At 39.5% G+C, this 15,512-nt stretch overlaps 1 protein-coding gene across 1 annotated transcript in view; it reads left to right on the top strand.

Annotated features, from left to right (window-relative positions):
• LOC139765364 (eukaryotic translation initiation factor 2 subunit 3-like) overlaps nucleotides 1-14,743 on the top strand; it is a 38,138-nt gene extending 23,395 nt beyond the window's left edge. Inside the window, exons 3-5 of the mRNA XM_071692747.1 lie at nucleotides 3,890-4,059; nucleotides 14,103-14,275; nucleotides 14,626-14,743. Of these exons, the coding sequence (XP_071548848.1) occupies nucleotides 3,890-4,059; nucleotides 14,103-14,275; nucleotides 14,626-14,677 (395 nt within the window). The 3' untranslated portion in view covers nucleotides 14,678-14,743. The remainder of the gene's footprint in view (nucleotides 1-3,889; nucleotides 4,060-14,102; nucleotides 14,276-14,625) is intronic.
• The last annotated feature ends 769 nt before the right edge of the window (nucleotides 14,744-15,512 follow it).

The following is a 15,512-nucleotide window of genomic DNA, read 5'->3' as shown; positions in this document are numbered from 1 at the left end:
TCTCCTTGTCTTATGCAGCTCATTCTTCGTAACTAGATTTTCCTGCGATGAGCACTGTGTGCTAGCCCTGCCTTTTGGCAAAATGGTAGGAGCAGTAGGAACATTGAGGCAGGAGCATTAGTAGTAGGTAGGAGCCTTGGCAGCCAATGTGCTAGACTTGCCCTCTGCCACTGGCCTGTTAAGGGTGATGCACTAAAGGCTAAGAAGCAGCATTGGAGTTCTTTAGTTATGGAGAGACTGTTGCTGTGGCCACCCCTTTGAGGGATCTTCACTTGGAACAGGTGTCAGAGATGGATAGATAGATAGATAGATAGATAGATAGATAGATAGATAGATAGATAGATAGATAGAAGCAAAATGATATAACAGTAAATGTTAATATCTTTTGTTTTTCATATATACCACACAATCATCATCTGGGTATATTTACACGTTTCTGTTTTGATATGATTGATATGTATTAGCAAGTTTATATTTAAGAATATATGGTGTGGGAGGCAAGTTGTTAGAATTAGTGAAAAGTTTTTATCGAGGATGTAAGGCATGTGTACGTGTAGGAAGAGAGGAAAGTGATTGGTTCTCAGTGAATGTAGGTTTGTGGCAGGGGTGTGTGATGTCTCCATGGTTGTTTAATTTGTTTATGGATGGGGTTGTTAGGGAGGTGAATGCAAGAGTTTTGGAAAGAGGGGCAAGTATGAAGTCTGTTGTGGATGAGAGAGCTTGGGAAGTGAGTCAGTTGTTGTTCGCTGATGATACAGCGCTGGTGGCTGATTCATGTGAGAAACTGCAGAAGCTGGTGACTGAGTTTGGTAAAGTGTGTGAAAGAAGAAAGTTAAGAGTAAATGTGAATAAGAGCAAGGTTATTAGGTACAGTAGGGTTGAGGGTCAAGTCAATTGGGAGGTAAGTTTGAATGGAGAAAAACTGGAGGAAGTAAAGTGTTTTAGATATCTGGGAGTGGATCTGGCAGCGGATGGAACCATGGAAGCGGAAGTGGATCATAGGGTGGGGGAGGGGGCGAAAATTCTGGGGGCCTTGAAGAATGTGTGGAAGTCGAGAACATTATCTCGGAAAGCAAAAATGGGTATGTTTGAAGGAATAGTGGTTCCAACAATGTTGTATGGTTGCGAGGCGTGGGCTATGGATAGAGTTGTGCGCAGGAGGATGGATGTGCTGGAAATGAGATGTTTGAGGACAGTGTGTGGTGTGAGGTGGTTTGATTGAGTAAGTAACATAAGGGTAAGAGAGATGTGTGGAAATAAAAAGAGCGTGGTTGTGAGAGCAGAAGAGGGTGTTTTGAAATGGTTTGGGCACATGGAGAGAATGAGTGAGGAAAGATTGACCAAGAGGATATATGTGTCGGAGGTGGAGGGAACGAGGAGAAGTGGGAGACCAAATTGGAGGTGGAAAGATGGAGTGAAAAGATTTTGTGTGATCGGGGCCTGAACATGCAGGAGGGTGAAAGGAGGGCAAGGAATAGAGTGAATTGGATCGATGTGGTATACCGGGGTTGACGTGCTGTCAGTGGATTGAATCAGGGCATGTGAAGCGTCTGGGGTAAACCATGGAAAGCTGTGTAGGTATGTATATTTGCGTGTGTGGACGTATGTATGTACATGTGTATGGGGGTGGGTTTTGCCATTTCTTTCGTCTGTTTCCTTGCGCTACCTTGCAAACACGGGAGACAGCGACAAAAAAAAAAAAAAATATTTAGGTACAGAAGTCTTAATTACGGAATACATTGAACCAAGGAATGTGTGTAACCAGGAAAGGTACAAGCAGAATGTGTATTATATCTTCTGTGAAGTGTTGTGATGTCTGTCATTAGGCACACAGATACTAGTTTAGATCAGCGAGTAAAAAACCTGAAGAACAGAAATCCCCAAAATAGATAGGGTACAGAATTGGTACAATATATGACAAACATGTAGATTATGTTAAGCATCATATTGCTGCATGAATGATAACACATTGCAATACAGTGTTCTGATTATGTATAAAGTCAAACATGAATAATTAATGAAAAATGCTTTTGACCCTTTCGCACACATGAACGAAGCAGAAATCAAGAAAGCAGAGATTGGAGGCTTTAAGGTGAGATAAGTATGAAACTGACCCTAAGGAAATATGAAGGTTGTTAATTGAACAGTGTAAATTGGTATTTAGCTGAACATTTAAGGAGAGATTGAATATTATACTGTGATACAAGATGTATATTCAGAGCAATTGATCATCTCAGAAAAAATTCAGCTCCTGAACATGTTGGAATCCCATGACAGAAACAATAATAGCAAAACTCATGAAGTTTTTATCAAGGCTGATTTGAATGAAAACAGAATTGCAGGCATTTACAAGTTGGCATATGTAACACTAATACTAGTTAGCTTGACTCTGCATGTGATAAAAGTCTCTCAGAGAGTGATAAAAGCACTTGTATGAAACCATCTAATCAAGAACCTGCATCATAAATAAAGGCCAGCATGGATTTGTGCCCAGAGGAAGTATGCAAACCCAGTTATTAGCTGATTACAATGAAAATGGATTGGACATTTTTCTTGACTTAGCAAAAGTATTTGACAGTCAACCACAGACTTTTACTTGAGCAGGTAGTTAAACAAAACATTAAAGGTAAGATAGGAAAATGGGTGAAAAAGTTTATAACTGACTGAAAGTTCAGAGTGACCAAACGGAACCATGTCTGAGGAGGAATATATCCTCTCTTAAGTTACCACAGGGAATGGTATTAGCCTTGATTCTCTTTATAATGATGATATCAGTCAAGAGCAGCAAAATAAAAGAAAGCACAGGAAGGAGCTTTTGCTAATGATATTAGAGTAAATATGATGATTGGATTAGATACTGAGCAAGAGGAGATGCACAGACATGGATACAATTTACAAATGGGCAAAATTAAACCTGATGGAATTTGTTGAAGATGAATATGTGCAAATGAGTTATGGGACAAGGACAAATACATTAGTGATACCATATAAAGGCCCAGCAAGGGGAGAGATAGAAAAAGGAACAAATGTAAAAGATTTTGGTGTCCTCATGAATAAGGATCTAACTTTCAGTGAACATGTTGAGAAAATAACTTTAGCACGTCTGGTGATAAGTGTTATGATTTTGGGAACTTTCCCTACAAGAGAGAGAAACCTGTTGATAAGTATGTATAATGTATATGTGAGAGGTAAAATTGAATATTGCTATGCTGTGACTTGCACAGCTCATTCTTCAAAACTTTAGATTTTCCTGTGGTGAGTGCTATGCCCTATCCCTGCCTTTTGGCAAAATGGTCAGAGCATTAGATAAAAGTGGTAGGTAAGAACATTAGAGAGGGGCATAAGGTAGGAATATTAGGTAAAAGTAGTTGGTAGGAACTTTAGATAGGAGCATTATGTAGTTTTAGTAGTTTGGAACATTAAGTAGAACGAGTTGGTAGGAACATTAGTAGGAGTATCTGAAATCACTGCACTAGAGTTCCCCTCTACCAGTGGCCTGTTAGGGTGAGACACAAGGTGCTAATAGCAGAAGCAGCACTGGAGTTCACCAGTTATGGAGACCTTTTCTTGCTATGACCCTCCACTTGAGGGAGTTCCCAAAAGGAACGGGTTTCATAAATAGAGATAGATAGATAGAGTGGTCAGAAGCACTTCACAAGCAGAACTTTAACTATATAGCTTAAGAAGGAAAGAGAAGGTATCTTTTTCACATCAGATCCATTCCACAAACTTTCTTTACATTTTATAAATGGTTCATCTTTTACACGAAATTAGTGCATGAACTGTACAATCAGCTTTGCCAGTCATACTAGGAATACCTCATTGTGTACCATTAAATCAGCTGATAGTGTTTTCCCATGTGAAATTAATTATCCTCTTATATTAACAGGTGTAGGTACAAAGATCGACCCAACCCTTTGTAGAGCAGACCGTATGGTAGGACAGGTGTTGGGAGCTGTAGATTCACTGCCAGAGATCTTCACTGAACTTGAGATTTCCTATTTCCTTCTTAGGAGATTGCTGGGTGTTCGCACAGAAGGTGACAAGAAAGGTGCCAAGGTAGATATATAACATATTACAATTCTAAGTTTTGCAAACATTAAGGATAGGTTTGACAGCAATTGATACAGCTTACCAGATACAGCCAACAAACCTTTATCATTGTAGTTTGAACAATGACCTTTGTTACCCTTGCCTTTATAGAATGGCCTCCTTCCCCATACTTTTTCATCTAGGGCCCATGTCTCAAATACATGCAATACTGTTAAACTACTGTACCATCAGACATAGTTATCTTTGCTCTCAGAGACAGTGATTTCTCTTTCAACACACACACACACACACACATGCACACCATGACTCACTTCATTTTTCATGGTTACATTTACTGCCATGTCCATTCCCAGGTATGTAAAGCACCCCACCTTCTCCAGGATCTCTCCATTCAATCTCACACTTCAGCTAACCTTTTTCTCCTACTAAGCCTGATAACCATGCTTTTCCTTACTTTTACTTTCATCTTTCTCCTGTCATACTTGAAACTTCCACCAGCACCATGTCATTGGTAAGCTGTAACTGACTCACCATCCAAGCCCCCTTACCCCACCCCGACAGTCTGCAGACCTGTCCCTATCTCTGAAGACCTTCACATTCACCTTCAACAACATTTCCTAAGATTAAACAGCCATGGTGACATCACATTGCTTCCACAGATCCACTTTTACTTGGTACCACTCATCTTCATCTCTTCCTTTTCACACACATGCCTTAGTTTCTTGTTAGAAATTGAAACTTTTACTGTATCAAATGTATCCCTCAGATATATGTTATGTCAATTAATAATGCTATCGAGTAAACATCAGTCTCCCAGGTCAATGGTCTAAGCTTGTTTTCTGATGCACGCTACTTCATTTGTAACTTTTCACAGATTTTGGCATAAATTGGGACAAACTGCACTAAACACAAGAAGAATCATGTAATTATAAGCTGTTTGAAGACCAGAATGTAATCAAAACATGGAATTTATGAAACTCGCTATTTGTTAAGATTTACTGGGAGGTAAAAAGAACAGCCATTGTCACCTGGCAGGAACACACTTCCAGCTGATTTGCAGCATTTTTCGAAATTGTTTAGGTTGCCTTATCCCTTTTAGCTGATGATGGCCATTCTTTTTATTTCTCTCAATATTTTGCTTGATGTTTTTCCACCATTTCCATTCCTCACATATTTAATCCATTTCATGTATTTTATTTTGTTTATAATGCTTGCAGATCTCAAGCTTTTTTTTTTTTTTTTGTAATGGAAGGATTATGGTAAATTTTATTTGACTCTAACCACTGAATTATTTGGTGCTTTTTGTATCTGATTGTTGGAACTTGGTTTAATATTTTGGAATACTATGGATTATAAGTGACTGGAAGTGTGTTCCCACCAGGCGATAATGGCTTTTCTTTTTACCTCCAAGTAACGTTTCACAAGTAGCAAGTTTCATTAATTCCATAGTTTGAGTAGACTCTGATCTTTAGAAAAAATTATAATTACATGTTTCTTCTTATGTTTAGTGTGATTTGTCCCATTTTGTTAAAGTATGTGAAAAGTTACAAATGAAACAGTGTGTGTATCCAAAAACAAGCTTAGATCGTTGACTTGGGCAACTGTTGTTATTTAATATAGACTTACCAACACATTACTTCATAATCTCTTCACTGGTTAGCATTATGATTGACATAACATATATCTGAGAGATAAACTTGATTCAGTAAATAAGTTTCAATTCACATTATATGGTAAATCTTTGAAATACAACAGTGTTATACAGACGTTGCATTCAGCCAATCATCACCAACCACTCGAGTGCATCTTCGCCTTGATATAAAAATTGATTATAGTCATCATCATCCCACACCATACATTTGTAACACCTTCCTTAGAGCACCCCTATCGACCCTGCCATACACTTTCTTGAGACCTATAAATACAACATGCAAATTCCTGGAGGGTTTTCTTTTTTTTAGATATTTTTCACATATTCCTCACAGCAAGCAGCCATCTGACCCACACATCCTCTACCACTCCTGAAACCACATTGTTCCTCCCCATTCTGGTACTTTTATGCTTACCACCACCCTCACAGTCATCATTCTCCCATACGCACCTGTTCAGATATTCTCTTTTGTCCCTTTTCCCTTTATATAATTTTACCTAACCTTGGGCCCCTCATTGTGAGCCATGCTTATGTTATTAATGCTGACTAGCCAGTCAGTAGCATAGTCATCATCTTTCTTGAGAAATCCAGTTACAATCTCATCCAATCCAGCAAACTACTTGCCATGAAGGGACCCTTACACACTGCATACTTCCTTGACCCAGACACCTCACATCCACTAGCTTATCATCTACCACATTCAGCAGTCCCTCTGAAGACTTACTCCATCTCTTCTTCGCCTTCTCTTGTCTTTTTGACACTTTCCCATCTCTGCATCTCTTCCATTCATGTTACCACTTGCTCATCTCCTCTGCACCTCGTCCATTTTTGTTACCACTTTCCCATCTCCTCTTCAATTCTGCCATTCTTGTTACCACTCTCATGTCTGCTTTGCCATTCTTGTTATCACTCCCATGTCTGCTTCTTTTACTGATGCTCCCATTTCATTCTTGTTCTCTACACACTATTTACATACATTAGTTTTTGTATAATTTCATTAGTGTTACTGTTTATGTTACATCCAGTAATGTTGTTGCAGATACAGGAACATCAATATCTTTACACATGGATCACCTAAATTGTTAATTTACCATTCTGATTAGTAACTTTCTTTGAAACAAATGATATATATGACAGATAATACAGGAAATCTTTACCGACGTGTGGTGGGCTTACCACACACTACCGTGAAATAGTGCTTTCTACACAAAGTGAACCCTTCTTATGCTACAACATGTATTTCTTTTAATTTCGTTTAGTTTGTATGTCTCTGACACCCATACCCAATAGGAAATCACTCAGGTCTCCATAACTGTTGAACTTCAGTGCTGCTTCTTAGCCTTTAGTTCCTCATCCTTAACAGGTGGCTACTAGAAGGCAGCTCTAGCACAGTATTTTTAGAGGCATCTACCTAATGTTCCTACCAACATCTTCTGCCTAATGTAATGCTTCTGCCTAATGTATGTACCAATTAATATTCCTGCCAAATGTTCCTTCTTCTACCTAGTGCTCCCCAGATAATGCTCTGACCTACAGCTTCTACCTTATGATATTGCACTCTTCAGTTATAAATGTTCGAGGGAATTAGTACCTCGGAGGGTTAATGTGTTTGATGAAAAGGTGATAGGTATAAGGTGTTTTGGTAAGGGAGGTATGCAACGTTAAGAGTCATGTTAAGTGGTGTTGTTGAAAGAGAAGAGATGATGAAAGCCTTGCATAAGATCCTGATGTAATCATATTTACACTGTTTTATTATATATTTTCAGTGTGATGAAATACCAGGAGGAGTTGAGTGTAGAAAGGCAAAAGGTGAGAGTGAATGAAGCTAGGAGAGTTGGCAAGGATTGCATAGCTAGCATGTTTGAGAGAAGTGTGTGCCATGTGGAACGTGGATGGTGGGCAGATGAAACAGGGTAGTGAGTGTGAGATGACAAAGTTGCTTTTGAAAGAGAAAGTAGATGAGTATGCGTGATTTAGAAATGCACAAGAGAAAGCAGCAGGTCAAGAGGAAGTTGTAGGAAGGGCTCAAAAGAGGGAAAATGCAGACGTGATGAGCAAGGATCAGCAAACTATTGGGAGAATAAGTGTTTTGGAAGGATGTTAACACAGTGGTGTTACAAAAACAAGAGAACGAAATGGTAATTGGAAACAGGTAGTGATGAGGTAAAGAAAAGATTGGGTGTGTACTTTGGTGGATTTTCAAATGTGAATGATGCCAGGCTGACAGATGTAAGGTGTTTTTATTGGAAAGTTGTGCAAATAGCAAATAGTTTAATGGAAAGAGAAATAGTTAGAGCCTTGTGTATGATGAAATGTAGCAAGGTATCCTAAGTGAATGGTACTGTATTTGAATTCTTTGAAAAAGGGGGTGACTGTTATTGACAGGTTAGTTAGGATTTTCATTTTATGTATGGATCGTGGTAACGTGCCTGAGAATTAGCTGAATGCATAAATAGTGACATTATATAAAGTGAAAGGGGACAAACATGAGTGTTTGAATTACAGAAAAGTGTGAGGCATGCAGGTGGGAAATGGACAATAAAGGGTTCTGAGTGATGGGATAATGAAGTTGCTAGTGAAAGAGAAAAGAGAGGAGTATGGGCAGTACTTCAGTGTACCTGGTAAGTTATATGAGTGGGGAGCGTAAAGGTGGAAGCATGCATAGAACATCAGAGTGGAAAGGAAGAATATTGTTTTCTGGAGTGGTTGAAGATATGTGCATTAGAAATATTTATTTTATTCATTTATTATCCATTGTCGCTGTCTCCTGCATTAGCGAGGTAGCGCAAGGAAACAAATGAAAGAATGGCCCAACCCACCCACATACACATATATATACATACACGTCCACACATGCATGTATACACACCTATACATTTCATTGTATACATATATATACATACACAGACATATACATATATACACATGTACATAACTCATACTTGCTGCCTCTGTTCATTCCCGTTGCCACCCCGCCACACATGAAATGACAACCCCCTCCCCCCACATGTGCACGAGGTAGTGCTAGGAAAAGACAACAAAGGCCACATTCGTTCACTCTCAGTCTCTAGCTGTCATGTATAATGCACTGAAACCACAGCTCCCTTTCCACATCCAGGCCCCACAAAATTTTCCATGGTTTACCCCAGATGCTTCACATGCCCTGGTTCAATCCATTGACAGCACGTCAACCCCATCATACCACATCGTTCCAATTCACTCTATTCCTTGCACGCCTTTCACCCTCTTGCATATTCAGGCCCCAATTGCTCAAAATCTTTTTCACTCCATCTTTCCACCTCCATTTTGGTCTCCCACTTCTCATTCCCTCCACCTCTGACACATATATCCTCTTTGTCAGTCTTTCCTCACTCATTCTCTCTTTGTGACCAAACCATTTCAAAACACCCTCTTCTGCTCTCTCAACCACACTTTTTATTACCACACATTTCTCTTACCCTTTCGTTACTTACTCGATCAAACCACCTCACACATGTTGTCCTCAAACATCTCATTTCCAACACATCCACCCTCCTCTGCAGAACTCTATCTATAGCCCACACCTTGCAAACATATAACATTGTTGGAACCCCTATTCCTTCAAACATACCCATTTTTGCTTTCCGAGATAATGTTCTCGCCTTCCACACATTTTTCAATGCTCCCAAAACTTTCACCCCCTCCCCCACCCTGTGACTCACTTCTGCTTCCATGGTTCTATCCACTGCCAAATCCACCCCCAGATATTTAAAACACTTCACTTCCTCCAGTTTTTCTCCATTCAAAAATATTTATGGATTGGGGAAAGCATATGATTGTGTTGAAAGAGTTGCTTTGCAGAAGGTGATACAGATGTATAGTATGGGAGGAAAGTTATTAGAAGCAATAAGGAATTTTTATCAAAAGGGTAAGGCATGTGTGCTTGTAGTTAGAGAGGAGGGAGAGTAATTCCAGATGAAGATAGGTTATGGGTGGTGGTGTGTGATGTCACCATGGCTTTTTAATTTGTTTAAGGATGGGGTACTAAGGAAGGTAAATGCAAGGGTCATGGAATAAGGGAGCCTGGGAGGTGATACAGCTCTATTTGCATGTTTGAGTGAGAAACTGTAGGTTTGAGTTTAGGAGAGTGCATGAAAGGAGAAAGTTAAGAGCAGGTATTGATAAAAACAAGGTTATTAGGTTTAGTAGTACATAGGGTCAGGTCAGGAGAAAACTTCAGAGGAATTTAAGTGTTTTAGGTACTTGGAATACCTGGCAGAAAATGAAACTATTGTGGATGAGGTGAGTCACAAAGTGGGCGAGGATGCAAAGATGCTATGTGCGCTGAGGAATATGTGGAAATAGGGGTCACTGTGTGGGAAGGCAGCAGTGTGCATGTTTGAAGGCATAGTAGTCCTATCACTGTTGTATGGATGTGGGGCATAAGCTATGGATGTTATTTTATTGGAAAGGGTGAGTGTGTTGGAAATGAAATATTTGAAAAGTGTAATTCAAGTAAGTAGTGATTTGGTAAGAGAGAGGTTTGGTAATGATAAGAGCATGCTTAAGAGAGCTGAAATGGGTGTGGTGAAATGGATTAGACATATGGAGAGATTGAGCGAGGAGAAATTGACAGAGAGAATGCATGTTAAAAGTGGAGGGGACAAGATGGGAGAGATTGAATAGGATGTGGAAGGATGGAGTGAATATGAATTTGAGCTCTTGAGGGACTGAATAATGCAGGAGGGTAGAGGGCCAGCAAGGAATAGGATGAATTAGAGCGATATGGTACACAGGGGATAACATACTGCCATTGGATTGAACCAGAGCATGTGAAGCATATGGGGAAAATCACAGAAATGTCTGTAGGGTCTGATTGTGGAAAGAGGGCTTTAGTTTTGATGCACTGTCAACAAAAAGTGTAGAAATATTTGCAAGTGAATGAGGCCTTTTCTCCATCTGTATCTTGCACTACCTTGCTTATGCAGAACTTGGCAAATGAGGATGAAAGAAGGGAAAGAAAATTTTTTTTAGATTGTTCCCATTTTTGCGGCTACTTTGATTGTACCAAAGGGTAGGCCACAAGGAGACTTTTGGCTAGCTCCACTTAGGCTGTAATGTAGGAGAGCAAGGAGCATTTACTGTGAATCTTGTATGAATGATTAGATACACTAATTTTTGGAACATATTTCTCTGTGACAACACATGTGACAACACATGAAAGTTGATTTGGTTTGATAACATATGCATCACATATGAACTGAGAGAGTTAATGAGCCATCCATCAATGTTTACTTAAATTTAAAGGTTTCCCACATTAAAAGAGCCTTCATTATCTTTGCCCTTCCATGCTGTCATGTTTCCCTATGAATAGATTAGAACAGATTTTCTCGTTGGTTTTTGTCTTCTTCAATGTCATGATTGCTTTTCATGATTTGGTCTCAGAACTTAACATATACTACCACTGCAGCTGCATACATGTACCATTTTCAGCCTTGAGCTCATACTGCTTCATAATCTCAGCTTGTTAGAGCATGAGATGGGTGTTGTTCCTTCTGGTCTCATCTGATTCCTCTCATTTTTTCTTTCCCTCTCTCTTTTAATTTGTCACTTCTTTCACACACTCCTTTGAACTCATTATTCTTTGTAACTTTACTGACTTGCTTAAGTATCCCTTGGCTGCATATGTTCATATCAGAGGTTATTTTTTTTTTTTTTATTATTATACTTTGTCGCTGTCTCCCGCGTTTGCGAGGTAGCGCAAGGAAACAGGCGAAAGAAATGGCCCACCCCCCCCCCCCCCATACACATGTATATACATACGTCCACACACGCAAATATACATACCTACACAGCTTTCCATGGTTTACCCCAGACGCTTCACATGCCCTGATTCAATCCACTGACAGCATGTCAACCCCGGTATACCACATCGCTCCAATTCACTCTATTCCTTGCCCTCCTTTCACCCTCCTGCATGTTCAGGCCCCGATCACACAAAATCTTTTTCACTCCATCTTTCCACCTCCAATTTGGTCTCCCTCTTCTCCTCGTTCCCTCCACCTCCGACACATATATCCTCTTGGTCAATCTTTCCTCACTCATTCTCTCCATGTGCCCAAACCACTTCAAAACACCCTCTTCTGCTCTCTCAACCACGCTCTTTTTATTTCCACACATCTCTCTTACCCTTACGTTACTCACTCGATCAAACCACCTCACACCACACATTGTCCTCAAACATCTCATTTCCAGCCCATCCATCCTCCTGCGCACAACTCTATCCATAGCCCACGCCTCGCAACCATACAACATTGTTGGAACCACTATTCCTTCAAACATACCCATTTTTGCTTTCCGAGATAATGTTCTCGACTTCCACACATTCTTCAAGGCCCCCAGAATTTTCGCCCCCTCCCCCACCCTATGATCCACTTCCGCTTCCATGGTTCCATCCGCTGCCAGATCCACTCCCAGATATCTAAAACACTTCACTTCCTCCAGTTTTTCTCCATTCAAACTCACCTCCCAATTGACTTGACCCTCAACCCTACTGTACCTAATAACCTTGCTCTTATTCACATTTACTCTTAACTTTCTTCTTCCACACACTTTACCAAACTCAGTCACCAGCTTCTGCAGTTTCTCACATGAATCAGCCACCAGCGCTGTATCATCAGCGAACAACAACTGACTCACTTCCCAAGCTCTCTCATCCCCAACAGACTTCATACTTGCCCCTCTTTCCAAAACTCTTGCATTTACCTCCCTAACAACCCCGTCCATAAACAAATTAAACAACCATGGAGACATCACACACCCCTGCCGCAAACCTACATTCACTGAGAACCAATCACTTTCCTCTCTTCCTACACGTACACATGCCTTACATCCTCGATAAAAACTTTTCACTGCTTCTAACAACTTTCCTCCCACACCATATATTCTTAATACCTTCCACAGAGCATCTCTATCAACTCTATCATATGCCTTCTCCAGATCCATAAATGCTACATACAAATCCATTTGCTTTTCTAAGTATTTCTCACATACATTCTTCAAAGCAAACACCTGATCCACACATCCTCTACCACTTCTGAAACCACACTGCTCTTCCCCAATCTGATGCTCTGTACATGCCTTCACCCTCTCAATCAATACCCTCCCATATAATTTACCAGGAATACTCAACAAACTTATACCTCTGTAATTTGAGCACTCACTCTTATCCCCTTTGCCTTTGTACAATGGCACTATGCACGCATTCTGCCAATCCTCAGGCATCTCACCATGAGTCATACATACATTAAATAACCTTACCAACCAGTCAACAATACAGTCACCCCCTTTTTTAATAAATTCCACTGCAATACCATCCAAACCTGCTGCCTTGCCAGCTTTCATCTTCCGCAAAGCTTTCACTACCTCTTCTCTGTTTACCAAATCATTTTCCCTAACCCTCTCACTTTGCACACCACCTCGACCAAAACACCCTATATCTGCCACTCTATCATCAAACACATTCAACAAACCTTCAAAATACTCACTCCATCTCCTTCTCACATCACCACTACTTGTTATCACCTCCCCATTTGCGCCCTTCACTGAAGTTCCCATTTGCTCCCTTGTCTTACGCACTTTGTTTACCTCCTTCCAGAACATCTTTTTATTCTCCCTAAAATTTAATGATACTCTCTCACCCCAACTCTCATTTGCCCTTTTTTTCACCTCCTGCACCTTTCTCTTGACCTCCTGTCTCTTTCTTTTATACATCTCCCACTCAATTGCATTTTTTCCCTGCAGAAATCGTCCAAATGCCTCTCTCTTCTCTTTCACTAATACTCTTACTTCTTCATCCCACCACTCACTACCCTTTCTAATCAACCCACCTCCCACTCTTCTCATGCCACAAGCATCTTTTGCGCTTGCATCAAGTATACATGTGTGTCTGTAATTACCAGTTTTTGTTGTATGAGAGAGCTCTACACACTCATGGGCTCTCATTTCCTGAACTTTCTATGCCATTAAGTAGTCTCTTAAACCTTTGTAAATTTTTGGCATTCACAGTCTCCATGGTCATTATATTCCAATTGTCCATCACTCTTACAGCATACTTACCAGCACCGCTGAATATCCTTTCTAACTATATTTTTGCTGTGCTGCTTGATACAGCCTCTTGTTACTCAGGAGCTGCATCTCTTGGAAAATTATCAGTGTTCTCCAGCTGGTTTAGAGGTTTGAAGTGTGTTTGTATGTGTATGTCGTTTTTCAAAGAAAAGTTGTTAAATGCATAGAAGGGTTAGGGGGTTGAGTATAGTAGGTAGTTGTAATTAATAGGAAATAACCCAAAGGTATATTGAAATTTGATTGTAATGATTAGGTAAGAGATAAGATATAACCCTTTATTTTTGTTATTTAGGTTCAGAAATTGACAAAGAATGAGATGTTGATGGTAAACATTGGCTCCTTGTCTACTGGTGGCCGAGTTTTGGCTGTAAAGGCAGATTTAGCGAAGATAACTCTCACACAGCCTGTGTGTACTGAGGAAGGAGAAAAAATTGCACTTTCCCGTAGGATTGATAAGCATTGGCGGTAAGAGTCAAGAAATCATTAAGTAAATTTTTTCTGATTTATGGTAACTTTAGATATAAGTTTTTGAATTATGTGCATATATACTTATATAAGTGAATATCATTTCAAAGAATTGCTAACCATTTATTTTGAAGTTAACTTTTTGATCTCTTAAGAAGTATATAAATATTTGCCATCTTCCACTGACAAAGATAACTTTTTGACCTCATAAGAAGTATATAAATATTTGCCATCTTCCACTGACAAAGAAAGTAGGATTTCTATATAGTCAACCAGCATAACATGAGCATATTGACATGTAAAGATACTGAATTATCAACAATGCACTCAAGCTTTACATTTTCTTCCAGTTTGATTGGTTGGGGCCAGATTCGTCGAGGTGTCACCATTAAGCCAGAGTAACAGTATCATTTTTTATGGAAGTATTTTTTGTAACATAGAAGGAAGTAAAGTTGCTTCTTGAAAGTACCTTGGATATGAATTATACAATCTATGAGGAAGAAAGAGCTTAAATAATTTGCTTGGGTATTTTCTCTTATACTTGTGCATACAATTTGTGCAGGTGAAGACTATTAGCATGATAAGGAATGGAGGTTATTAAGCATTATATATATATATATATATATATATATATATATATATATATATATATATATATATATATATATATATATATATATATTTTATCCCTGGGGATAGGGGAGAAAGAATACTTCCCACGTATTCCCTGTGTGTCGTAGAAGGCAACTAAAAGGGAAGGGAGCGGAGGGCTGGAAATCTTCCCTTCTCATTTTTTTTTTTTTTTCCCCCCAAAGGAAGGAACAGAGAAGGGGACCAGGTGAGGATATTCCCTCAGAGGCCCAGTCCTCTGTTCTTGACGCTACCTCGCTGAGGCAGGAAATGGCGAATAGTATGAAAGAAAGAAAAGAAATATATATATATATATATATATATATATATATATATATATATATATATATATATATATATATATATATCTTTCTTTCAAACTATTCGCCATTTCCCGCATTAGCGAGGTAGCGTTAAGAACAGAGGACTGGGCCTTTGAGGGAATACCCTCACCTGGCCCAATTCTCTGTTCCTTCTTTTGGAAAATTAAAAAAAAAAAAAAACGAGAGGGGAGGATTTCCAGCCCCCCGCTCCCTCCCCTTTTAGTCGCCTTCTACGACACGCAGGGAATACGTGGGAAGTATTCTTTCTCCCCTATCCATGGTTG

The sequence above is a fragment of the Panulirus ornatus genome, chromosome 54 (assembly GCF_036320965.1).
Source record: "Panulirus ornatus isolate Po-2019 chromosome 54, ASM3632096v1, whole genome shotgun sequence".
NCBI lineage: Eukaryota > Metazoa > Arthropoda > Malacostraca > Decapoda > Palinuridae > Panulirus > Panulirus ornatus.
This window is presented reverse-complemented; position numbering and strand designations above follow the sequence as displayed.